Source organism: Lissotriton helveticus, chromosome 5_1 (genome assembly GCF_964261635.1).
Source record: "Lissotriton helveticus chromosome 5_1, aLisHel1.1, whole genome shotgun sequence".
In the NCBI taxonomy this organism is placed as follows: Eukaryota; Metazoa; Chordata; class Amphibia; order Caudata; family Salamandridae; genus Lissotriton; species Lissotriton helveticus.
Genome location: NC_136065.1, coordinates 3,800,001 through 3,827,775, shown reverse-complemented (window position 1 = coordinate 3,827,775; position 27,775 = coordinate 3,800,001). Strand labels below are relative to the sequence as shown.

The 27,775-nt window shown below is 45.4% G+C and overlaps 1 protein-coding gene across 1 annotated transcript in view; it reads left to right on the top strand.

Annotated features, from left to right (window-relative positions):
• LOC144752883 (proteasome subunit beta type-9-like) overlaps positions 1–16,725 on the top strand; it is a 193,208-nt gene extending 176,483 nt beyond the window's left edge. The window contains exon 5 of the mRNA XM_078640712.1: positions 16,592–16,725. Coding sequence (XP_078496838.1) covers positions 16,592–16,719 — 128 coding nt within the window. The 3' untranslated portion in view covers positions 16,720–16,725. The remainder of the gene's footprint in view (positions 1–16,591) is intronic.
• The last annotated feature ends 11,050 nt before the right edge of the window (positions 16,726–27,775 follow it).

Genomic DNA, 27,775 nt, shown 5'->3' with positions numbered 1-27,775 from the left:
ACCAACTCCATGCGGTACTCTCGCGGGTACCTCATGGCACTGAAAGCCAGGTCCTGTACGTGCAATGCCACATGGGAAGTGGCTAACAGTGCATCCCGGGTTTGCCAGGAGTGCAATTTTCGTTTTCAGCCCATTCTTAAATATTTGACTTTACGTCCCGCTGATTCTTCACTGGTCAAAGCCGGTTTGATTAATGCTAGGTCATTGGTCAAACATGCAGCTGATATTTTTGAGCTGCTGAGTGAAAATCAGCTGGATTTACTTTTTATAACGGAAACCTGGCTCAATGAAACTTGTGCCCCCTCTGTTGAAATTGCCATTCCACGTGGCTTTAAAATTTTCAGATCTGATCGCCCTCAGGGTAGAGGAGGTGGGATTGCGGTTGTCTTTAGAGAACAGTGGACCTTTTCCGACGACCCCCAAGAACAACTGGCTGAAGCCGAGGTGCTCCACTTTTCTCTAACATTCAACGCTCACTCCTCCATAGGTGGCACGTTGGTCTACCGTCCTCCAGGCTATGTAGGTAATTGTATGCAGGCCTTAGAAGAGATTATAGTCCCTCGGATTTTACGTCACTCCCAGTATCTTCTTCTGGGGGACTTCAATATCCATGTTGATAGCTCGGACCTGCCGGAGGCGGCTCGCCTTTCGGAAGCTCTCTCTATGGTCCAGCTAAAACAATGGGTGGCTGCTCCAACCCATCTAGGAGGTCATGTTCTGGATTTGGTATGCTCGAATTTTGACATCAATATGGCCCATCCTGAGCCAGTAACCTGGTCGGACCATAAGCTTATCAGATTCTCCTGGCCTCTATTGACTTCTGCTGTGATCCACCCCCAAACTGCCCATACACAGACGATTAACCTAAACACCCTTTCAGATGGCCTTGCCGCCTCTCGCCCACTACTTCTTCCTGATATTGAGGCAGTAGCTAGCGCATTTAATCTATGGGTGGAATGTGCGACCACTGCGTCAATTAATAGCAGCCGGGTCTGTAGACTCCGTTCTACCCCCTCTAAACCCTGGTTTTCTCATGCTCTCCGCGACCTTAAATCAGGTTGTAAGAAACTGGAGAGGGTGTGGAGACAAGCCTATCTCCCTGAGGCTAAAAAGGATCTGCGGACTGCGCAAAAAAAGTATTACGCAGCCATCAGATCTGCCAAAAGTAGCTACTATGCTGGTTGTATCAATAAAGCTAACAACAATAGTAAGGAAATCTTCACGATTGTAAAAAGTTTTGTATCTCCCTGTGCGTCACAACCTCTGCTGCCCGCAACGAAGGAATGGTGTGAAGAACTATCTGAGTTTTTTAATGAAAAAATTGTTAAGATTCAGGTGGATCTGCAAATTGCTAGTAATGGTTTTTCATCATCTTTAGCAACTCCGCTTCCTTTAATGCCACTACGCAATGAGCAACTGGCCAATTTCACCCCACAACTGAACTCTGACATCATTGCTATTGTTGCTGCTTTAAAATCTGGATCGCCCTCTGACCCTTGCCCGGCTAGAGTATTTGCGGGTTTAGCGGAAACAGTGGGAAACGAGGTTACTCAGATCATTAACCTCTCGCTTCTCACGGCTACCGTTCCAGCCTGCTGGAAGCAAGCAAAATTGCTCCCATTGCTAAAAAAAAAACGGACTAGATCCGGCCACTCCATCCAATTTCCGGCCAATATCTTTGCTTCCAGCGCTTGCAAAAATTTGTGAAAAGACTGTCTTCATTCAGCTGGATAAATTTGTTGAATCCACGGAGGCCCTGCACCCAGCTCAGTCTGGTTTCAGGGCCGCCTATAGCACCGAGACGGCCTTGGTCGAAATATCTGAGGCTATTCGAGAGTGTCTAGACGAAGGTGGCAGAGCGGCTCTGATTTTACTAGACCTCTCTGCTGCCTTCGATACGGTACCTCACTCTCTTTTACTCTCCAGACTAGCCGACATAGGTATTATTGGCCCTGCATTGGATTGGTTGACCTCATTTTTAAATAACCGTACACAACAAGTTTGGTTGCCTCCCTTTGCCTCTACCCCTAAATTACTTTCTACTGGTGTCCCGCAGGGGTCTACTTTAAGCCCTCTGCTTTTTAACATTTATCTTACCCCTTTGATTTACCTTGCTGAACAGTTAGGGGCGAAAATTATGGCGTACGCCGACGATACACAACTTTTGTTTACCTGGTCTAAAGATAATTTAGATACGTCGGCGGCCCAATTCTGTTTGTCCTCTGTTTTCCAATGGTTAGCACGTGCCCAGTTAAAGTGCAATGAAAGTAAATCCGAGATCCTGCTGTATGGCTCTTTTCCTGAGGATTTTAGTAGGCGTCTCTGGCCTGCTGACTTACCCCCCCCAAAAGCCACATTTGGCCCGGTGAAAAACTTAGGGGTCTGGTTCGGTAAGAACCTTAATTTTGAGGAACATTTAAATAAACTTACTGGGGTCTGTTTCTCTACCCTGAAAACTTTACGTAGGTTCTTCCCTCTCCTACCGAAAGAGGCTAAAGAGACTGTCATTCGTGCCTTGGTACTCTCTAGGCTAGACTACGCGAATGGATTATTCTGCGGATTGCCGGCATACCTGATACACCGCCTTCAGGTTATACAAAATGCCGCTGCCAGACTCTTGTTTAATACTCCTAGGCGTTCCAGTGCTCGTCCCCTACTCCGTGCTCTTCACTGGCTCCCAGTTGCCCACAGGATTTTGTTTAAAATTTTAGTGCTTGCCTACCGTGCTACCCATCAAACAGGCCCAGCCTACTTGAGAAAAAGGTTCTGTCTATATGTCCCTAACCGCCCCTTGCGATCGGCCAACCTGTGCCAAATGTCCGTTCCTAAATACAAATATTGCAGACTGGGCGGCCAATCAATTTCAGTGAGAGCAGCAAAATCTTGGAATGCTCTTCCCCTCTATATAAAAACTGCATCTACTCTCAGTGCTTTTAAGAAAGGACTAAAGACTCACCTTTTTAATGCCACAGTTTAATCTTTTTATTCATGTTTTCTTTCTGATATCCGTCCTCTCTCATACTGCTCAGCCTTCATCGCGCCAGGATACTATTTTTTTAGTAATAGAACGCGCTACAAAAGCCTTTATTAATAATAATAATAATAAATAATAATAATAATAATCCTACAGAACAATTTCCCTTCTCTATCTCTAGACCCCAATGCAGATGCTCTTGCTATAAATCAATGGATCTCCACTGTTGTGGAGGCCATTGTTTCGGCCAGAATGGTGAAGTCCCGTAGACTGTCCCCATCTGCACCATGGTTCTCTGATTCACTTAGAGAAGCAAAAAGCAGGTGCAAAAGACTAGAACGCCAGTGGAGAATAAGCTACTGCGACCTAGCTAAAGCAACCTATAAAATTCATTGAATGATCTACATAAGTTGCTAAAAGCAGTCAGGAGGAATTGCATTGTCTCAAGTATCCACAAGGCAGATCACTCCAGTAAAGTAATAGAGACTGAAGTGCAACCGTCCCCAGCTCTGTGTGAAGACATTGCATGCTTTTTGATAATAAAATCTTAAAGGTTTATCACTCCTTCTCAGCACCTAAGGCAGCGGAGAAACCTGACACACCATTGGGATGTTGCGGAGGCTCCTCAGTTCACAAATTTCTTACCTATTTTGCATCAAGATGCATTGGCTGAAATTCTAAAATGAAGGTCAGGTGCCCCAGATGATCCATGCCCTCCTAAACTTTGGAAAACGCTACCTCTCTCTTACTGATGCGCTATCTCATATCTTGAACTCATCCCTTGAAACTGGCGTTTTTCCGGACAAGTGGAAACACGCTACCCTTCTCCCCCTGAGAAAAAAACCTTATAGTGACTCAGGAGACCTCAACAATCTCAGGCCAATCTCACTGCTACCCACTCTGGGAAGAATGCTGGAGTAGTTGGTCCACCGCCAACTGACCGACTTTATCGAGAGCAATGCCTCCCTGCATGACACACAATCTGGTTTCCGGGTGGGCTTCAGCACGGAGACCGCTCTCCTTGAGGTGGCCGAGTCAGTGAGATGGTCGCTAGATTCAGGGGCATCAGCGCTGTACATATGACACAGAGTTTCTTTTATCTCCCCGGTACAGGCAGTATTCATTCTGCACAGTATACATTTTCTCCCTTTAATTTGACCGGGCACACACAGTACTCCTTCTGTACAGTCGACACATATTTTCTTTTTAATCTCCCAGCCACACCCGGTACTCATTATGTACAGTGGACTCATAATCTTTTTAATCACCCCAAGCACATGCAGTACTAGTGTGTACTCTCATCAGGTTCTCTCTTCAATTTCCCCAGGCACACGAGTACCCATGTGCATCGATCGCATACTCTCTTTGATTTCCCCACGCACACACAGTGCTCATTTTCGTACACACAAAGCCTACTTTTAAAAATCTTATCAGACACATACAGTACGCTTTCCGTACACTTGACGCATACTATCTTTATTCTGCTCAGGCACGTGCAGTACTTGTTGTTTCTTGTCCTTGCTCACTCTTTCATTTCTGCAGGCACACACTCAGTACTCCATAGTTACATAAATGACTAACTCTAGTTTTTAGGTCTGTGAGAAACAGTTCAACGGCAAACCTCTCCTACATCTTCACCCGATGCAGCCAAGCACAAAGCTCCCACTTGGTTTGTCTTCCTGTCCAAACACCATTGTGCTGAGCTCACATTTTGCACTTTCAACCACCATGTAAAACCCCATTGGAAGCTACTTTATGCTGAGTGATGTCTAGACTACCAACATTCAAGACCGCTCTCAATGCATACCTTCAAGAAATGTATACCTAACACAACAAACCGTTGCTTCCTCGAGCGACTAACTGTTCCCTACCAGTTGAAAGCTCTGAACAGTAAAGATAGTATAAATGCTCTTGCTGCTCAACAAACACAAAATTGCAACAAAAAAAAAATGATCGAGCTCTGTAATCTGTCCTTGGCCAACACCTTATTGTATTTGAAAAACGTATGTGTGCACACACACACACACACACACACACACCCCTTTCCACCCCGCCACCTCCTCCATTGATGCCTCTGGTTCTACTAGCTCTCCCTTTCTCTTGCTCGCTCCCTATTTTTAAGTCTTGCCTGGGACAGTGCACTGTCATGTGCAAGTCATTTTGCTTACACACAGGGAGGGGGCTTTGAGCCCGCCCATTGCTTATCATTGTTTGGCTTCATCTTCACTCTCATATCCTTGCTTCTCCTTGGTCAGCGCATGCCGGCTTCACTTCCTCTTGCTGTATTTCTCCCTCCCCTTGAGCAAGGCCCAAGTACCTCTTCATTGCCCACTGTGCTTCAACTGCTTGAACGTTGTAAGCTAACCTTCTTTTAGTTGCAGCATTCCATAAGAGTACATATGTTTGCAGGCAGCCTCTCCTCCTTCATTGTTTGCACCTGCTCCCTTATGCATTGTGATGTTGCCTTGTTGCTGTTGCTTCAACCTGCCACTCGTTGGTTGCCCCATCATTGTTTACCGCATCCGTGTCGTCCCCCACCTCTTCTCCAAGTTGTGTTGCTTTCCCTGTCCCTCCCACCCTCTTCTGCTTTGTGTTGCTTCCCCATTCCATGTTGTGTTACGTGCCTCGTGTCTCCTAACCCCTTCCATGTTGTACTGCTTGTCTCCTTTCTCCCTCCTCTTGCGTTGTGTTAACTGCTTCTCCCCTCCTGCGTTGTTGCGTGTCCCAATCCCCCAGCAATATGATGCGGCAACGCCATAGTGCTTTTTTTCTAACTTTCAGTTATGCCACAGAACATCTGGGCTACTGTCCAACATGGCTAAAAGACATTGACAAAGCCAGTAGCTCTCGCATAGAAGAGACATGTTGACTCAGCCAATTCTTGTTCTCTCTGTTACCCGCTCCCATCTCCTACTTACCTCCTGCCTTCATTTTTCTCTCATTATTTTGCTCAATCTCTGTTATCTCTATCTTGCAAATGTTGTCTTTTTTCTTTTTGTTTCCATCACATTCTTTGTTGCTCTCTGTCTTTATCTCACTTCCCTTTCATCGTGGATGAATTAGTTTGCTCTGGCCTGCATGGTGTACTGCAAAGCTTACTGGACCCCACAGCTCATTTACTTATCCTCAGGTCAGCAATCTCTTCATGAATGTCTCTTCCTATACATTATTTACCAGTGGACTATTTGCTTTGTACCAGCATAAGCTTGGAGCACGGTCCTTTCCTGTCGATGTTGCTGTCAAGCAAGCAAACATTTCTTAAAACCACGCCCATATTGAGGTAACGGATTTTTAGGAACCCGTTGGTGCCAGGGGATAACACCCGAAGACCTCTGAGTTCACCCTTGTTCCGGACCACAGAAACTCGTCTTCTAGTCACAGTCAGAGATCAAGTTTTATTGGTAGCTACCAAGTAACACGTGTCCCAGAAGTACACCACACGGGGAGTATATTCTCGGGAGACTGTTCGTTTTTACAGAACCAGCCTTCTCCTTATATACAAAAATAATAGCTTCGAGCAAGAATTCTTGAGTTTATGATATGGCTATACACATATTTCTACAATAATACAAAGAGCGAAGTCATGTAAGCAAGCCCACATTTTAGATGTCCAGTTCGTGATAGATTACCCAGTTAGGCCCGGAACTCCCATCAGATATCGATGAAACACCAATAAAGAAAGGCACCTCCTAGTCATAAAACTGGCCATAAACAAGGAACGTGGACAGGTGCATGTTTGCAGAAAGCATGGTCTGTATGTAGTGAATGGTTTGTGGAATGTTATGCATTGATGCTATCGTATTCGGCCACTGGGCGAGGAGCTGCCCAAACAGGTCTGGCTGAAGGCAGTGGAGTCAGTTGGGACAGGTCAGGGGGAAGTCAGGGAAGGTGGACGTGTCCTTTTGGATCAAGCTCGACCTTTAATTGACTTATCATGAGGGCAAGGCACAAGATGGATGCTGCTTACAAAATGGAGTTTAAAGGGTCGGAACGGAAACTATGATTTAGGGGTGTTAGCAACCTTCGATTCCTATGCAAATGCATAGGAATGATGTCCTAATCATTATCGGTCTGTAGACACCAAATTCGTAATGGTACGTTGATATTTTGTGACACGGGTATTGGACCTCGATATCGGGAAAACAACAGGGTCCAGATTTCCAGAACCACAGACCCTCCTTTTGCCCTTATGTAAGGCAATAACTCACGTTAGTCTGAGTCCAAATCGGTATGGAGAAATTCGTGGAGATGCTGCTGTAGCATCATTCTGTTACTCCGTTCGTCCTTTAACACAGGCTTCCATACACATGAAGTAGCACAGAGGCCACAGAGTGCAGGAGCGCACTGTACACACAGGCAGAACATAAACAGAAGTTCTGAGATCATCCCAATGAAGATCAGTGTTTTCCATCCCCAGGCAGTGATCAGTTCCCAGAACCACCCCAGCAAGGACCAATCCCCTTTCTCAACGTGAAGGGAACCAGATATTTCGTGTAGTTTAGAGATGGCCTGGTACACTGTCGGCGCATTATCAGGGATGAAAATGCAACAACTGGATTGGATGACTCTACACACACCACCACGATCGGCGAGTATGATATCTAGGGCAACTCGGTTCTGAAGGGTCATAAGTCGATCCGACTGAAGCTCGGTTGTCAAGTTGCCAAGGGCTCCGGCCGTTTCAGTCACGGCGGATTCAACTATCCTTGCTAATTGACGAATATTCCTGCTGTTCACCATAGGCCCCCAAAATGGCAGAAAACCCTTTGCAAAGTCAGCGAATTCCTGACTTGCGGTGTCGTCTTTACTCACGACACCCCTAGCTGTCCTTGTCCGATGGTAATCTGCTCTGGCCGTGTAGGTGGGAGGCAGCAGAAATGAAATAAAACATGTACCTGAGAAGTCAGGGGGCAACCATGTGTAGGCTTGGTCGTGGCAGACGAAATACGTGCCTTTGGCTGCTAGGAGTATAGGGGAGGTTCGGGAAGCGAACACATATGTTTCTGTGCAAACGCTCTTTCCTAATTGTGCTTTGGGATCCCTACCGATACCTTGTAAACATAAGTGACCTCGGTGGGGTACTATCCAAACCGGGCGGGATTTCTTCGCTGTCTGGCTCTTACTCAGGTAAACCCCATGTTTGGTCACGTTCCAACGGGTGTAGGGACTGAGTTCATCTTTGGGGATTGTCAGATATGTGTCGATATCCCTACTCATATTTCTTATCCCTGCAATTAGTGCCTTGTTACTGGAATCGCTCTCAGTGGAACGGGTCGGGTATGGTTCTAGGGCGAATAGGAACATGGTCTGGAAAGCCCACATAGAACCATAATAACTGAATGGCAGAATGAAGTATGGGATCCCCTTATCGGTCGTGTGTGGCATGAGTCCGCATATCCAACAGTTCGATGTGTTCATTATGGATTGGTGTTGGTGTAGGAGTTGAATGAAAGAGTTATTTACAAATTCGAGTCTTCGGGCAGACTCGTGTTCAGGTAGAGGGTGAAAGTAGTGTGGAGAAATAGTAGGAGGAGGTGTCTGGGTGTCATTCAAAAAGGTAACTTTAAATACGAATAGAGTATAACCAGTCAAAAACACAACTATGCTACATAACAATAAAACACATATTATCAGGAATCTTCTTTTGGACAGTATCGTACACAATTGTCTTTCAAGGTTCGTAAGTTTGGCAGGTCTCTCTACCCTAGGAAACTCCATCCTCTACTTGCTGCCCGCGGTGGTAGGTTGATTCTGCCAGGGAGTGCGCTCCGTTCAGTCCAGGGTAACTCCCTCGGACCAACCAGAACCGTTGACCTAAAACTTCCCCAGTTGCACTCCCTAGACTTCAACCGCGACCCTAGCAGCGGAACCGGATGGCGGTTCGAAAATCAAAAATGAGCAAGTTCCCTGAGAGTGAGAGAGCTGAAAAATCAAAAATAGTTCGTAGGGGAAAAGAAATTCACATTAGTTTGCATTTTTATTAGTCTCTTTGTCTAGACCTTAGGTTGTACCGTCGTTTCCCAGGTACGGTGTGGTCTTCAAACAATGTCTCAGGTTCGGTAGTGTCTAACTGCATAGACGGTGGCACAAGTCCTTGCAAAATATGATCACTCTCCTTTTCGGAACCAGTCTCTTTCAAACGTGCATCGCTGAAAGGGATGAAGCGAGGTACGGATTCTGTCTCTGATTCGGCAAGTCCTTCGTTGACCCACCGGTCGTATGGAAGGGGCAGAGGGACTCGTTTACAACGGGTCCCATGTACCCAGTTCTTTTTGCCTTCCACCCGAACAGCAGATCTCGTGGAAAGAAGTACCAGGTGCGGTCCGGTCCACCGCGGTTGTTCGTTGTTGGTGCGCTGGAAGTTCCGCACCAAAACCCACGTGCCGGGTACGATGGTGTGACCTGGATTGTCAGAGGCTGGCGGAGAGGAACTGTGAACCTGTTGGTGTAAAACACGCAATTTAGTTGTCAATTCGCACAAGTAGTCAAGCAGTACGGGGTGTTCTATTTCACTGAGTTTCTTTGGTCTTGGCACGCCCCAGACGTTGGCTGGGCGGCCAAACACTATCTCGTGGGGGCTAAGTCCTAATCTGGAATGGACAGTCATTCTGGTCGACAGGAGTGCTAGAGGCAAGGCGTCAGGCCATTTAAGACCTGTACTGGCTTGGATCTTGGCTAGTTTCAGCTTTAATGTGCCATTGTAGCATTCTACTAATCCTGCTGATTGGGGGTGATTTGCAGCGTGGAACTTTTGGTGTATGCCTAGACACTCACACACTCTCTTCATCACGCATCCTACAAATTCACTTCCATTATCACTCCAGACAATTCTAGGCATACCAGACCTCGGGAAGAACTCTTTGACAAGGGCTTTGGCAGTTGATAAGGCGGTATTGTCCTTAAGGGGGTACGCTTCCACCCACCTTGAAAAGGCGCAAACAACAACGAGCACATATTTCAGATTGTTGCACCTCTCCATGTGGATGAAATCGAGCTGCAGAATCTCGAACGGATACGTTGGAGGCGCAAAATGACCAGCTGGAGTTGGGGTTCCCCTACCGGGATTGTACTTTAAACATACCATACAGTTTCTGACCACATTCTCTGCATATTTTGGGATATTACTATTCTGCCATACTGGGGCCAATAGTTTACATATTCCTCTCGAACTGATGTGTGCAATTCCATGAGCCATTGTTACTACTGCAAGTACATATGCGTTAGGTAATAGCCATCGCTGGTGTTCTGATAGTTCGACCCAACAACCATTCGAATCTAATCTACCTGTGCTTTCTCTCCATTCATTCACCTCTTTCTCAGTGGCCTCGGCTTGTATCGATTTCACGCTGTCAATGGTGTCCTCACACATTCCCACATCAGCAATCCATCTAGCGGGACCCACAACATACATCGACTCATCGTGTTCCTTGCAGTCTCTTTCGCGACCTCGTCTGCAAATGCATTCCCGCGGCCAACATCATCCTGAATCTTTTTGTGTGCACTGCATTTCATGATGGCAACTTGTAGTGGCAAGGTCAGTGACTCAAGGAGTTTATTAACTAGCTGACCATGTTGTATCTTTGCACCATGTGACGTAAGGAACCCACGTTCACGCCACAATCTCCCAAAACTGTGAGCCACACCAAAGGCGTATTGGCTGTCAGTGTACACATTCACTCGCTTTCCTTTCGCCAACACACATGCTCTAGTAAGCGCAATCAGCTCTGCAGCTTGTGCAGAATTGTGGGAAATGCGCGCGGTCTCTATAATGGTGTGTAATGTAGTTACGGCATATGCTGTAGTCGTATCACCATTCGGCAACTTGAAACATGAACCATCAACCCATAAAGTATCATTGCATTCGGGAAGGGGAGTGTCCTGTAAGTCTACTCTCCCTTTTGTCTCTTCCTCTGTCCTAAAGCAGCAGTCATGTTTATCAATTTTGTCTGTTTCTGTCGGGATGGGTAGTAGCGTAGCGGGGTTGAGTGTATCACACCTCTTTATGTGGATGTGACTTGCTAGCAGTGTAAGTTCGTAACTGGATAGTCGAGCGCTAGTGAGATGTTGTGTCTTTGTCCTGTTTAGCAAAATGTCTACTGTATGCGGAACCATAACGATCAAAGTATTATTCATGACTAATCCAGCAGACTGTCGAATGCAGACAGCTGCTGCGGCGGTAGCCCTCAGACAACTTGGTAGGGCTTTAGCCACAGGATCTAGAGTTGCCGAAAAATACGCGCATGGGCGCTGTTTGTCCCCAAAGTGTTGCGTTAAGACTGATAATGCACAACCTTCCTTTTCGTGGACATATAATGTAAAAGGCTTACTGTAGTTGGGGTTTCCAACACAGGAGCCGAACATAATGCATCACGCAACTCGTGGAAACTCGTCTGACAATCTTCAGACCAGGGCATAGGATTGGGTGTGTCTTTGCAGAGTAGTGCCAGCAAGGGTTTAGCTAGTAGTGAGAAATTCGATATCCATTGTGTACAGTACGATGTAATGCCCAAGAAGGCTCGAACCTCTCTCTGTGTCCTTGGGGCACTTAGTTCTGCAATTGCCTGTATTCTTTCTGGTGTCAGTCTCCTTCCCTCCTTCGACAAGATGTGACCTAAGTAGGTTACTTCTTGTCGGCAAAATTGTAGTTTGGAAAGAGAGACTTTGTGCTTCATGTCACATAAGTGACGCAATAATGACAATGTGGCATGTTTGCAAATTTCTTCAGTGTCTCCAGCGATCAGCAGATCGTCTACATACTGAATCAGAGTTGACCCATCTGGCAGAACAATATTGTCCAGTTGTGTTTTCAGGGCCTCGCTGAATATTGATGGGCTTTCGCAGTAGCCTTGAGGAGCGCACTTGAAGCGGAAGCTTCGTCCTCCTAAATTGAAGCCGAAAAGGTCTCTACTCTCCTCAGCAATCGGGATGCTGAAGAAAGCGTTCTTCAGGTCAATCACCGAGAACCAAGCTGCTGAAGCTGGAACCATGGTCAATAATGCAGCAATGTCGGGGACAACGGGAAACTGTGGGATAACTACCTTATTTAATTCTCTGAGGTCAATCACAAACCTATACACAGGGGGCTGTGAAGGATCAGTACGTTTTAAGACGGGCAAAACTGGACTGTTACAAACATTTCCTGTTGTTTCCTCGATAACATCTTTATCGATCAGATCATAAATGATCGTTAACAACGCCTTTTCGCATTCGCTAGATATTTTGTATTGGGGAATACGTGGCAACCTAACGTTGGCTATCAAAGTTATGACATACGGTGCTATCTCCAAACGACCGACATCATTAGAACCATTAGCCCAAAGTATATCAGGGAGCGATGACAATTCAGCTGGAATATTTTCCTTTGACAAATACATTTGAGAAATGACTTTCTTACCTAAAGTAAGTTGTACTCCCAAGGGGGAACAGTATAGAGTCGCATACAACCTCTTTAGTAAATCCAAACCTAACAAATTTTCACCGCAACCTGTTGTCAAAATGAGGGGTTCTTCTAATTTGCATGGGCCAACAGAAAGTGATATAGGACTAGAGATCGGGTTTCTAACAGGGGCGCCAGAGAAACCTAGTGAGACATTCATTTCGCCAGACAAAGGTGCGCCAGGAAGTTTTGAGTGCATAATAGAACTTTTTGTAGCACCAGTATCCAGCAGAAATGGCTCTGACACTCCTGAGGCAATTACCTCGACATAAGGTCCATTCTGATCTACTGGAACTGAAACAACTCCCTCTCTTTGTCCATGGCTGTCCTAGCAATCGTTACCCTTATTTTCGTGTTCGGTGTAATAGTCGTCAGCATAGTACTGAGCTGACCTAGACAATGCATTATTCTGTTGGTCAAAGCTGTTCATGGAATTCTGAGGCGGAAAAGAAACTGTGTTCTGGGAGAAATTTCCACGACCCCTACCTCTAGGGGCATGTTGAACACCTCTTCCCCTTACACCTGAAACACCATTTAACCGCCGCGCAAGAGCCGGACAATTACTTTTGAAGTGACCCTCTTCCTTGCAATACGCACATTGATTCGGGCCATACGGAACACGCTGATGGGGAAACTCGTTTCCTTGCGCGTTTCTCGAATACTGCTGTTGTTGTTGATAATTGGGCTGACTAGCCATACGAGGCGCATAGGCCTGCTGGAGAAGAACTTTAGTTTTTAAATCTTTCATCTTTTTGTCTGCCTTATCTAGCTCGTCTTTGCGCCTATTTTCATAGTACTGGGCTGTTGCTAAAATCTGCGCTGACGTAGAGACAGCCCAAGCACTCTCTGAATCTTTTAGTTTATTACATAGTTCAGGAAGTAAGTTATGTACGAATTTGTCTACAAACAATCTTTGGCCACCCTCGGTAGCCATATCTTGACCACTATGATCGGTGAAAGTCTCCTCAAATCTCGTGAAAAAGTCAGACACATTCTCATCTTTCTTCTGCTTACACGCAGATAGCTTATCCCAGTTTACGCGTACTTCAGGCATTATTGTTTTCATGTACGCGATAATCCTACCGGGAACTTCAGCTATTAACGGCTCAGGTTTAAAACCACCAATTTGTCTAGCATCTGTAGTTGTAATGTTTGCCCATGAGTCACCTAGTTCTTGGTCATGGTTCGTATGACGAATTTTACTCCATAAAGGGTGTGGAACAACGTTCCCAAACAGCATGTCTATATCCGCTAAATTCATTATACATGAGCTTGCAGTTTGCGATAACTCCTTATAATACCCAGTCGGGTTTTTACGAGGATCAGGTAGTGTCTGCTTGAGTGCTAAAACTTCGGATCTTTTCCAGGGGACATGTACCCATACACGCTGGAAATGAGGCAGAATTGGCGGTACTGCATTCGCATCGCCTTCCCTCCAAACCGGAGGAACCTCTCTCATGGGGTACTGTCTCGCTCTTTTCCTACTAGATGTACCACATTCAGATGATGACCCAGAATTACCACCCGTACTTCGATACGATAATAATATCTCAACTGCTTTTTCAACATCGGGACCTACGATCATACCTTCCCCAAATTTAAATCGTACGTTACACAATTCTCGAGTGTTGCTTTCTTGACCATTATCTTCCAAATCCTCACACAGAAAAACACACATCTGCTCAAAGACGTATCTTTGCGTTGGTTCATCCCATTGACGGAAGACGTTCATGACAGACTCTACATCATATCTCGCTGTATCCATAGCCCAATTCCGTGCTAACTTATTCAATGATTCCCTCTCCTGATAATCAGGCATTTGGCTTCGTAATTGTCTTTGTTCCGTATTAGGGGTCGTTTTAGGCGACCGAAACAGTGGTGAAGGAATGTTAGTAACAATGCTGGCCATTTTATGCCAGACAGAAGGTGAAAGTGGAGGAATAACTGGTGGCAGAACAGAGTCACGCAAAGCAGAAACAGAAGCATTCGTAGAACGAGTATCAGAAGTAATAGAAGGTGCGCTAGGCGAAGTTGTAGGAGAAACAGGAGGACAAGTAGATGTGATCGGTGAGCCTTGAGGAGGCTGCACCAGAGAAATAGAAGCCAGCTGAAGAGCGGCTGGTGAGTGTTGTAAAGGAGCCGGCATAACAGCTACCAGAGGTGCAACTAAAGGTTGCGGAGGTGCTGTGGCATTTTGCGCATAGGGTGGTGGCGAACTTAGCAAATGCGCCATTAATGGATCTTTTTCGCGCTCCTTTACTGTCTCTTGCTGAAGAGATGGTAAAACAGGATAGCATTTATCTATTGCCATTTTACGTTGCCTGTGCAACTGCTCACTCATTTGATCTTCTTCGTTGTCTTTAAATTTTATCGCGGCTTGCATTACCGAAATACCTCTTTCTCTCTTATTTTTCTTTTCTAATTTAATTTCCTTTTGTTTGGCCTCTTTACGCCATAAACGGAAAGAGTCAAACATCGCCGGCCGGGCTTTCTTCTTGAACAATTTGACCTCTAAATTATCTAAAATTTCTGAGTCAAAACTACCATATTGGGGCCATTTTAAAACACCATCCTTGCGGGTGTATTTTATCCATACTTCATTATATGCGATAGGACCTACGCCATACTTTACATAGAGCTCATACGTTGGAGTTCCAATTGGAGGAACCGGACAAGAATCCTCTAATCGGGAGTCCTTACTACAACCAAGACAAAACAAGTTTCCAAGTCTGCTAAAACCAGGCATCTTCGCTCACTAGTCTAGCTTCAAACTTCAAAGGATTATCTGTTACGATATTTCTCGTGAAAACACGAGTCCTTCGGCTTTGGGGCTTGCAAGTACCAAATCAAAGCGTATCTCAAGGATACCAAAAACTAAGGACAAACTAAGGACTGGGAGACGCTCCACTTATACTTAACTGAAGTATTTGAAGATCTGTGATGTCGCTAGAAGACTCGTCTATCGTTTCGCTCTACCAAGGATCACTGGGTCCAAAACAAGGCGATAGTCAGGGCAGCAGTCCTTCGTAGCCGTCGGGACGCGGGGAACCTCACAGCAAAGACCTTCGGAACCACGTCGACATACAGGGGTCGCTGAAGTGGCTGGCCGTCCTCCGGAATTTTCACACGAAGCTCCTCACGAGCATCTGGCTTGGACCGTCGCCGCTTGATATCGCCCCGAGTGGGCGCCAACTGAGGTAACGGGTTTTTAGGAACCCGTTGGTGCCAGGGGATAACACCCGAAGACCTCTGAGTTCACCCTTGTTCCGGACCACAGAAACTCGGAGTCTTCTAGTCACAGTCAGAGATCAAGTTTTATTGGTAGCTACCAAGTAACACGTGTCCCAGAAGTACACCACACGGGGAGTATATTCTCGGGAGACTGTTCGTTTTTACAGAACCAGCCTTCTCCTTATATACAAAAATAATAGCTTCGAGCAAGAATTCTTGAGTTTATGATATGGCTATACACATATTTCTACAATAATACAAAGAGCGAAGTCATGTAAGCAAGCCCACATTTTAGATGTCCAGTTCGTGATAGATTACCCAGTTAGGCCCGGAACTCCCATCAGATATCGATGAAACACCAATAAAGAAAGGCACCTCCTAGTCATAAAACTGGCCATAAACAAGGAACGTGGACAGGTGCATGTTTGCAGAAAGCATGGTCTGTATGTAGTGAATGGTTTGTGGAATGTTATGCATTGATGCTATCGTATTCGGCCACTGGGCGAGGAGCTGCCCAAACAGGTCTGGCTGAAGGCAGTGGAGTCAGTTGGGACAGGTCAGGGGGAAGTCAGGGAAGGTGGACGTGTCCTTTTGGATCAAGCTCGACCTTTAATTGACTTATCATGAGGGCAAGGCACAAGATGGATGCTGCTTACAAAATGGAGTTTAAAGGGTCGGAACGGAAACTATGATTTAGGGGTGTTAGCAACCTTCGATTCCTATGCAAATGCATAGGAATGATGTCCTAATCATTATCGGTCTGTAGACACCAAATTCGTAATGGTACGTTGATATTTTGTGACACGGGTATTGGACCTCGATATCGGGAAAACAACAGGGTCCAGATTTCCAGAACCACCATATGCATGTTTAAGTAACTCAAGACACTCTTGTAGCGGAAGTGCCTTTCTGGCTGGTACTAACACGTGTCCTCTCTGGTTTCTCCACAGCTGTAGCGTTGGCGATGTCACGTGATGGGTCCAGTGGAGGCGTGATCTACATGGTTACTATCACCAAGGCAGGAAGTGAACATAAGATCCTTGCTGGTGCTGACCTGCCACAATTCTATGATGAGTGATATTCAACCCAGATGTAAATGCAGTTTACCCCCAAGCATTTAATAAAACATTACATTGAATAGTGCACATGAGGGGTCTTTTGTTTTAGTTTTGCACTTTTCAACGATACAACTGTTCACAGGATACTAGGCACTTAATCACATGTTGTTACAAAAACTATTGTTACAGAGAATAAGGAAAGGTAAGAGGATTAAAACAGAGTAAACTAATCGATACTTGTTAGTTCATGCGGGTGCTGCTGATTGTAGGTGTCATTTAGGACAACTTACCCATCCACCGGGCTCCCCTGGAAGGTGCCACCCAGCTGTGCAGCTGTAATGAAGGAAAATGTACAATGCCACAGTACATGGCCAGCTGTTAGGAGACCTGAGGCTGCCAGTGTCAGAGAACTGCCAGTGCTTGATTTGATTAGATTTATAAACTTATAGAGTGCACGAATGCCCTAGGGCGTCTTGCTTGAGCTACAAACTTGCTGTGAACCCCTCAGTTTAAGGTGGGCCCTCCCAGTAAGATCCAATTATCCTCAAATGAAAGAGAAAAAATATTTTTCATAGAAAAGGAGTACTGGCAGGTGCTACTCACTCCCTCCTCAAATGAGTTAGGCTCTTCTAGTTAAAAAGTGTTAGGAGACAGACAAACCTTGTTCGAGGATCTCTCATCTGCAGGGGATTATGGAAGGGGCTCCAACCTGGTACCCACAACCAGTAAGTACACACAATGATTGTTAATTCATGATGTTGAGGTACTGGGTTTTTAAGAACCGGCACAGAACCGGTAACCCAGCGGTGCCAGGGAATCAACACCCAGAGACCTCGGGTTCTCCTGATCCAGACCTACAGAAACCTCAGAGTCTTCTAGGTGAAATCAAAGATTAGTTTATTGGCTGCAACCAAGGTAACAGGTGTCCTAGAAGTACAATACGGGTATGTTCTCAGGAGACTGCACACTTTCATGAAGTCAGGCTTCTCTTCTTATACACAGTTTTGGGCCTTGGGCAAAACATTCTTGGTTGTAAAGTAAATTGTTAACATGTTTCCAGTACAAAGAAAAAGCAGAGTCATGATGACATGTCCATATTTCACTTCGTGCTGCCTACAACAAATCATTTGGCAAGGCCCAAAATTTCATCAGATAACACTGGACCCCTAAAAAAAACGGGCACCTCCCCACCATAAAGTAAGCGAAGCAAAGGAGTGGAGAAAGATGTGAGCGAGATATGGCAGGTGTGCGCGCTGAAATGGTTTTATGGCTGGTTGAGCCTAGATGCTATCTTGCTCGGCCACTGGGAGGGAACTGACCTAACGAGTTTGGCCTGGGGCAATGGTTCTAACTTGTACTGAGGTCAGGGAGAAGTCGATTAAGGAGTATGTGTCCTTGTGGAATCAAATTCAACTGGATTAAGGCCTATGTAAAGGGCAACATATCAATGGGAGCTAAGGGTTCAGAATGTAAATGACGATTTCGAGGTGAAATCGTCACTCGAACACGCCGAAAATACATGTACATGATGTACTCGTCATTCTCGGTCTTTTGATACCAAATTCGTCATATTTCGACGAAGTTTTATTTCTCGAGTCCCGAACTATTATATGAATCCAGATTTTCAGAACCACAAACCCTCCTTTTGCCCTTACATAGGCAATTAATCTATCCTTATGTTAGTCTGAGTCCAGATCTATATTCCTAAAGTCATTGAGATGTTGCTGCAACATCATTCTAGTACTTAGTTCATCTCTTGACACAGGCTTCCTTACACATGATGTAATGCAGAGGCCACATATTGCAGGAGCACACCGTATGCACAGACAGAACAGGAAAAGAATGGCTAAGACCATCCCAATGACTATCAGAATTTTCCATCCCCAGGCAGATATCAGTTCCCAGAACCATCCCATTAACGACCAATCTCCTTTTTCCACATGAATAGATTCGGAAATCTTATGCAGTTTGGAGATGGCCCTGTACACTGTTGGAGCATTATCTGGGATGAAAATGCAACAACTAGATTGGATCAATTTGCATACTCCACCTCGGTCCGCAAGTATTACATCCAAAGTGACCCGGTTCTGAAGGGTCATAAGTCGATCCGACTGGAGCTCAGCAGTCAAGTTACTAAGGGCACCAGCAGTTTCAATCACGGTGGATTCAACTACCCTTGTTAATTGCCTTATGTTTCTACTGTTAGCCATGGGTCCCCAGAATGGCATAAAACCCTTTGCAAAGTCCCCAAATTCTTGACCTGCAGTGTCTTCTTTACTCAAAACACCTCTAACTGTCCTTGTCCGATGGTAATCCGCCGTTGCTGTGTAGGTGGGAGGTAACAGGAATGAAACAAAACATGAGCCCGAGAAGTCGGGGGCAACCATGTATAGGCTCTATCATGGCAGATGAAATAAGTACCCTTAGCAGCTAAAAACGCAGGAGAAGTCTGAGATCCAAAAACATACGTTTCTGTACAGATACTCTTCCCTAGCTGAGCTCTGGGATTTTTGCCAACACCTTGCAGACACAAGTGACCTTGATGGGGTACGATCCAGATAGGGGACGATCTTTTGGCTTGCTGTTTCTCACTTAATGTAGTGCCATATCCGGTCACGTTCCAACCTACATATGCAAGTATCTCATCATCCGGAGTATCTTCATAAGAAGTTACTTCCTTGATCATGTCAACTATACCTTTGACTAGGGCGCTAGTCTTGAGGTTGTCTTTTACAGAACGTAGGGGTTGGATTTCTCGTGCATATATGAACATTGTCCTATATGCCCATACTGAACCATTGTGACTAAATGGCAGGACCAAATAGGGGATACCTTTATCTGTTGTGTGAGGCATGAGACCACACACCCAACAGTTAGTTGTGTTCATTACAAGTTGGTGTTGGTGTAATAGCTGAACGAAGGAGTTATTAATGAATTCTAACCTTCTATTGGATTCGTGGTCAGGCAGAGGGTGGAAAGAATGAGAGGAAACAGTAGGAGGAGGTATGGGTGATGCAGTGGGCGCAAATGTCACATGGAAATAAAATAAAACATAACTTATCAAAAAGATCATTATGCTGAATAGCATAAAAATACACAATATTATAAAACTTTTCTTTGTCATCGTGTTGCATAGTCTCTGCTTAAAGTTCATTTGTTTGGCAGGTCTCTCCACATCAGGAAACTCCATCCTCTCTAAGGTGCTGCCCGCGACGAGGAGGTTGATTCTGCTAAGGAGTGCTTCTGTCAGTCTAGGGCAACTCCCTTGGACCGACCAGAACCACCGACCTAACGTCGTTGGCTGCACTTCCGAAGACTTTAACCAATCGCGGCCCTAGCAGCGGAACCCGGATGGCGGTTCGAAAAACAAAAATAAGCAAGTTACCTAGATGGGAGATCTGCACTTTCAAAAATAGTACTTGGAAGGAAAAAAATACTTTCGCTTGTCCATAGGTCTTGGTCTCAAATCATAGAAGGAATCACTTTATTAGTCTGTTTTTCTCGGTCTTAGATTGTAGCGTCTTTTTCCCGGTACTGTCTGGTCCTGAAACAGCAGTTCAGGCTCAAAAAGGTTCAATTGTTCTGGTGGAGGCACAGTTTCTTGAAAAATGTTCTCGCTTTCATAATCAGGGTTAGTTTCTTTTACACGGTCATCAGTTGAGAGCTCTGAGTCAGTGACACCCTTCTGGATCCATTGGTCATAGGGCAGAGGGAAGGGTACTTTTTTACAATGGATCCCGTGGACCCACTTGGCCTTTCCCTCCACCCGGACGGCTGACCTCGTGGACAGAAGGACAAGGTGAGGCCCGGTCCACCTGGGCTGGTCGTTTCTTGTTCTTTGAAAGTTGCGGACGAGAACCCAGGAACCGGGGTCAATGGAGTGACCCGGAGTCTCAGAGACCGGAGGCAGGGTGTTGTGGACCTGTTGATGTAAAACACGCAATTTAGCCGTCAATTCATACAAGTAATCAAGCAAAATAGGGTGTTGCAGCTCGCTGAATTTCGTGGGCCTAGGCACTCCCCATATGTTGGCTGGCCGGCCAAAGACGATTTCGTAGGGGCTGAGTTTCACTCGCGAATGCACAGTCATTCTGGTGGATAGGAGTGCTAAGGGTAGAGCGTCAGGCCATTTAAGACCTGTGCTCGCTTGGATTTTGGCCAATTTAAGTTTAAGCGTGCCATTGTAACATTCTACTAATCCAGCTGATTGGGGGTGATTTGCAGCGTGGAACTTCTGCCTAATGCCTAGCCCTTCACACACTCTTTTCATCACACGACCCACAAATTCACTTCCGTTGTCAGACCAGACCATTCTAGGCATTCCGAACCTGGGGAAGTACTCTTTCACAAGGGCTTTTGCTGTGGACAAGGCAGTATTGGCTTTTAGGGGATAGGCTTCTACCCATCTTGAGAAGGCACAAACAACCACGAGCACATATTTTAAGTTGTTGCACCTCTCCATATGTATGAAATCTAGCTGCAAAACCTCGAACGGGTACGTAGGAGGTGCAAAATGACCAGCTGGAGTTGGGGTTCCCCTACCAGGATTGTGCTTCAGACATACCATGCAATTCTTGATGACATTCTCTGCACACTTGGGAATCCCTGAATTCTTCCACACTGGGGCCAACAACTCGCAAATCCCTTTCACGCTGATATGAGCCATTCCATGAGCCATTGTAACCACTGCAAGCACATATGCATCGGGTAACAACCATCTCTGTTGCTCTGTCGATTCAATCCAACAACCATTTGCATCCATTCTCCCTGTACTCTCTCTCCACGTGCTCAACTCTTTCTCTGTGGCCTCAGCTTGGATGGACTTCACACTCTCTATTGTGTCCTCACATATTCCAACCTCACCAGTCCATCTTTCAGGGCCTGCAACATACATTCGGCTCATCACATTCTTTGCAGTTTCCTTAGCAGTCTCATCAGCAAATGCATTTCCACGACCAACATCATCAGTCACCTTCTTGTGAGCACTACATTTCACAATCGCCATTTGCAGAGGCAAGGTCAGTGCTTCAAGGAGTTCATTCACCAACTGACCATGCTGAATCTTAGTCCCATGCGAAGTCAGGAACCCACGTTCTCTCCACAATCGTCCAAAGCTGTGAGCCACTCCAAACGCATACTGGCTGTCGGTGTAGACGTTCACTTTCATTCATGGACAATACACATGCTCTCATGAGTGCGACTAGTTCTGTGGCTTGAGCTGAACCATGTGGTATTCGCGCAGTTTCAACGACTGTGTGCAAAGTTGTGACAGCATATGCTGCAGTCACGTTACCGTTTGGGAGCTTAAAGCATGAACCATCCACCCATAATGTACCATCACATTCAGCAAGAGGAGTGTCAAATAAATCCACTCTCCCTTTTGTCTCTTCCTCTGTTGTGAGGAAACAATCGTGCTGTTCTAAAGCATCTGATTCTTCTGCAATTGGTAACAACGTGGCTAGATTCAAAGTACTGCACCTTTTTATATGCACATGGCTCGCTAGCAGCGTCAATTCGTAACTGGACAGTCGAGCACTAGTTAAGTGCTGTGTCTTGGTCCTATTTAACAATGTGTCTACTGCATGCAGGACCATCACAATTAGTGTGTTATTCATTACTAGACCAGCAGACTGTCGAATAGAAACAGCTGCTGCTGCTGTGGCCCTTAAACAACTCGGCAATGCTTGTGCTACCGGATCCAAAGTGGATGAAAAATAGGCGCATGGCCGCTGTCTATCTCCGAATAACTGAGTCAGCACAGACAATGCACAGCCCTCCTTCTCGTGGACATACAATGTGAAAGGCTTACTGTAGTTGGGGGTACCTAACACAGGAGCCGAACATAATGCTGTGCGTAATTCGAGAAAACTTTTCTGACACTCTTCAGACCAAGGAATGGGATTGGGTGTATTTTTACACGTTAATGCCACCAAGGGTTTGGCCAATAATGAAAAATTTGGAATCCACTGTCTACAGTACGATGTAATGCCCAAGAAAGCACGTACTTCTCTCTGTGTTCTTGGCACACTCAATTTCGCTATTGCCTGAATTCTTTCTGGGGTCAGTTTCCCTCCCTCCTTCGATAAGAGGTGACCTAAGTAGGTTACTTCTTGTCGGCAATATTGAAGCTTGGAAAGTGACACCTTGTGATGCAGATCACACAGATGACGCAACAATGTCAATGTGGCCTTTTTACAAATCTGCTCAGTATCTGCAGCAATGAGCAAATCGTCCACATACTGTACAAGAGTGGCACCTTTAGGCAAAACAATCGTGTCGAGCTGTGTTTTCAGAGCTTGACTGTATATTGAGGGGCTTTCACAGTAGCCTTGAGGAGCGTGTTTAAAGCGGAAGCTTCGACCTCCTAAACTAAAGGAAAATATATCCCTGCTCTCCTCAGCAATTGGGATGCTGAAGAAAGCATTCTTTAGGTCAATCACTGAAAACCATGAAGCAGAAGCTGGAATCATAGTCAATAATGTGGTAATGTCGGGCACAACTGGGAATTGTGGCACGACTATTTTATTTACTTCTCGAAGATCAATCACGAATCTGTACACAGGTGGCTGAGAAGGGTCAGTTCGTTTTAAAACTGGCAGAACAGGACTATTGCAAACATTGCCTCGCGTTTCCTCAATCACATTCTTTTCAATCAATTCGTAAACAATCGCTAGCAAAGCTTTTTCACCCTCATTAGATATTCTGTATTGGGGAATTCGTGGCATTTTAACATTCGACTTCAATGTTACAACATATGGTGGAATGTCTAAAAGACCTACATCGTTAGGACCAGTAGCCCAAAGAATATCTGGGAGAAGTGCTAATTCTGCTGGAAGTGCACCTCTCGACAAATACATGGGAGAAACCACTTTCTTGCCTAAAGTAAGTTGTACTCCTGAAGGAGAACAGTACAAAGTCGCGTACAATCTTTTTAGCAAATCTAATCCTAGCAAATTTTCACCACAACCTGTTGTCAGAATAAGGGGTGCTTCGAATTCACAAGGACCAACAGAAAGAGATAAAGGGTCAGAAATCGGATTTCTAACTGGGGCGCCAGAAAAACCTACTGAAACGTTCATTTCGCCAGACAAAGGTGCGCCAGGGAGTTTGGAGTGCATAATAGAACTCTTTGTAGCACCAGTATCCAACAGAAAAGGTTCTGACACACCTGATGTAATCACCTCAACGTAAGGTCCACTCTGATCTACTGGAACTGAAACAACTCCCTCTCTTTGTCTATGGCTGTCCTAGCAATCATCATTCTCCCACTGCTCATTTTCTGTGTAATATTCATCAACATAGTATTGAGCGGTCCTGTCAGATACGTTATTTTGCTGATCAAACCTGTTCATAGAGTTTTGTGGTGGAAGGGGACGTGTGTCCTGTGGGGCGTTTCCACGCCCTCTACCTCTAGGTGCTTGCTGACCGCCACGACCTCTACCACCAGAAACTCCATTTGCACGTTGTGACAGGGCAGGACAATTATACTTGTAATGACCCTCCTGTTTGCAATATAAACACTGGTTGGGACCTACACGGGGTTGAGTGTAATCAAATCTTTGCGAGTTTCTCTGATACTGTTGAGGCTGCTGAAAAGTATTTTGGTAGTGATTCTGGCCATTATATTGATTACCACCACCACGTGGCGGATAGGCTTGCTGTAGCAAAACCTTCGTTTTTAGTTCTCTAGTTTTCTTTTCTACTTTATCTTTCTCATCTTTGTCTCTATTCTCGTAATATTGCGCAGTAGCTAATATCTGGGCTGAAGATGAGACTGCCCAAGAACTTTCTGAATCTTTTAATTTTCTACACAATTCTGGAAGCAGATTGTGCACGAATTTGTCGACAAACAATCTCTGACCACCTTCTGTGGTCATATCCTGACCGCTGTGGTCAATGAATGTTTCTTCAAATCTGGTGAAGAAATCTGAAACAGTTTCTTCTTTCTTTTGCTTGCATGCAGACAACTTATCCCAATTTACGCGTATTGCAGGCATTATCGTTTTCATGTAATTTACTATTCTACCAGGGAGTTCTGCTATCAAAGGCTCAGGCTTGGCACCACCAACTTGGCGGGCATCTGTAGCAGTAATATTAGCCCACGTGTCACCTAATTCCTGGTCATGATCTACATGACGAATTTTCCCCATAAAGGCTGTGGAACAACATTCCCAAATAACATGTCGATATCGGCTAAATTCATTATACATGACCCAGCAGTTTGTGACAATTCTTTATAGTACCCTGCAGGATTTTTACGCGGATCTGGTAATGTTTGTTTGAGTGCTAAAACTTCAGCTCGCTTCCATGGGACATGTACCCATACACGCTGAAAGTGTGGCGGAATAGGTGGGACAGCAGTCGCGTCACCCTCTCTCCACTGTGGGGGAACTTCTCTCATAGGGTATTGTCGTGCCTTTTTCCTACTGGATGTATTAAATTCAGATGGCGACCCAGAACTGTTTCCCTTACTCTGATATGATAATAACATTTCAACTGCTTTTTCCACATCTGGACCGACAATCATACCCTCTCCAAACTTAAACCGTACACGACACATCTCTTGTGGGATGCATTCTTGATCATTATCTTCTAAGTCCTCGCCAAGAAAAACACACATTTGTTCGAAAACATATCTCTGTGTCGCTGCTTCCCATTGATGGAAGACTTCCATGACAGACTGTACATCATATTTTGCAGTGTCCGTGACCCATTTCCGAGCTAAACTATTCAGGGAATCTCTCTCTTGATAATCAGGCAGTCGACTTTGCAACTGTCTTCTTCATATGTTAGGGGTCGTAGCAGGCGACCCGAAAAGAGGTAAAAGAAGATTAGTAACAGTGCTGGCCATTTTCTGCCAAATGGAAGGTGAAACTGAAGGACAAACAGATGGAAAAACAGGGTGAGATAAGGCGGGGGTAGAGATAGCAGAAGAGGTATCAGAGGAAATAGAGGGGGCACTAGGCAAAATCGTAGAGGGAGCATTAGGAGACGTAAAAAGTACAGTAGGCAAAATTGTAGAAAACACAGGTGAAACAGAAGTGGTCGGTGGGCCTGGAGGAGGCTGCACCGAAGAAGTAGGAGCCAGCTGAAGAACAGCTGGTGGGTGCCGTTGAAGAGCAGGAGGCGCAGCTTGTGCAACTAAAGGTTGCGGGGGTGCTGTGGCATTCTGCGCATAGGGGGGTGGTGAATTTAGTAAATGCGACATTAATGGGTCTTTTCCACGCTCTTTTGCTGCCTCTTGCTGAAGAGACGACAAAACTGGATAACACTTATCTATTGCCAGTTTACGTTGCCTGTGCAACTGCTCATTCATCTGCTCTTCCTCATTATCTTTAAACTGCACAGCAGCTTGCATTACTGAAAGTCCCCCTTCTCTCTTATTTTTCTTAGCTAATTTAATTTCTTTTTGTTTGGCTTCTTTACGCCATAAGCGGAAAGAGTCAAACATCGCCGGCCGGGCTTTCTTTTTAAAGAGTTTAACTTCAAGGTTGTCTAAGATTTCAGAATCAAAGCTACCATATTGGGGCCATTTTAAAACACCATCTCTCCTAGTGTATTTAATCCATACTTCGTTGTAGGTGATGGGGCCTACCCCATGTTTTACATACAGTTCGTAAGTCGGAGTTCCAACTGGAGGAACCGGACATGAGTCCTCCAATCGAGAGTCCCTATTATTACCAAGACAAAACAAATTCCCAAGTCTAAGACTAGGCATCCTCGCTCTCTAGTCTAGTTCCAAACTTCAAAGAATTATCGATTACGATATTTCTCGTGAATACACGAGTCCTTCGGTTATGGTGCTTGCAAGTACCAATACAAAACCTTTTGTATCCCAAAGATACCACAAAGTAAGTCCAACTAAGGACTGGGAGACGCTCCACTTATACTTAACTGAAATATATCGATGACGTCACCAGAAGACTCGTCTCAGTGTTTCGCTCTACCAAAAACTTCAAGGGTCCAAATCAGGGCGATAGCCAGGGCAGCAGTCCTTGTAGCCGTCGGGAAGCGGGGAACCTCGCAGCAAAGACCTTCGGACCACGTCGACATGCAGGGGTCGAGGAGGTGGTTGGCCGTCCTCCGGAATTTCCACACGAAGCTCCTCACGATCTTCTGGCTGACTGGTACCACTGGAATCGCTACACGTTGGGCGCCAACTGAGGTACTGGGTTTTTAAGAACCGGCACAGAACCGGTAACCCAGCGGTGCCAGGGAATCAACACCCAGAGACCTCGGGTTCTCCTGATCCAGACCTACAGAAACTTCAGAGTCTTCTAGGTGAAATCAAAGATTAGTTTATTGGCTGCAACCAAGGTAACAGGTGTCCTAGAAGTACAATACGGGTATGTTCTCAGGAGACTGCACACTTTCATGAAGTCAGGCTTCTCTTCTTATACACAGTTTTGGGCCTTGGGCAAAACATTCTTGGTTGTAAAGTAAATTGTTAACATGTTTCCAGTACAAAGAAAAAGCAGAGTCATGATGACGTCCATATTTCACTTCGTGCTGCCTACAACAAATCATTTGGCAAGGCCCAACATTTCATCAGATAACACTGGACCCCTAATAAAAACGGGCACCTCCCCACCATAAAGTAAGCGAAGCAAAGGAGTGGAGAAAGATGTGAGCGAGATATGGCAGGTGTGAGCGCTGAAATGGTTTTATGGCTGGTTGAGCCTAGATGCTATCTTGCTCGGCCACTGGGAGGGAACTGACCTAACGAGTTTGGCCTGGGGCAATGGTTCTAACTTGTACTGAGGTCAGGGAGAAGTCGATTAAGGAGTATGTGTCCTTGTGGAATCAAATTCAACTGGATTAAGGCCTATGTAAAGGGCAACATATCAATGGGAGCTAAGGGTTCAGAATGTAAATGACGATTTCGAGGTGAAATCGTCACTCGAACACGCCGAAAATACATGTACATGATGTACTCGTCATTCTCGGTCTTTTGATACCAAATTCGTCATATTTCAACGAAGTTTTATTTCTCGAGTCCCGAACTATTATATGAATCCAGATTTTCAGAACCACAATGTGCAGTTCTTTATTATGCATAAGTCATTGTTCATTTAT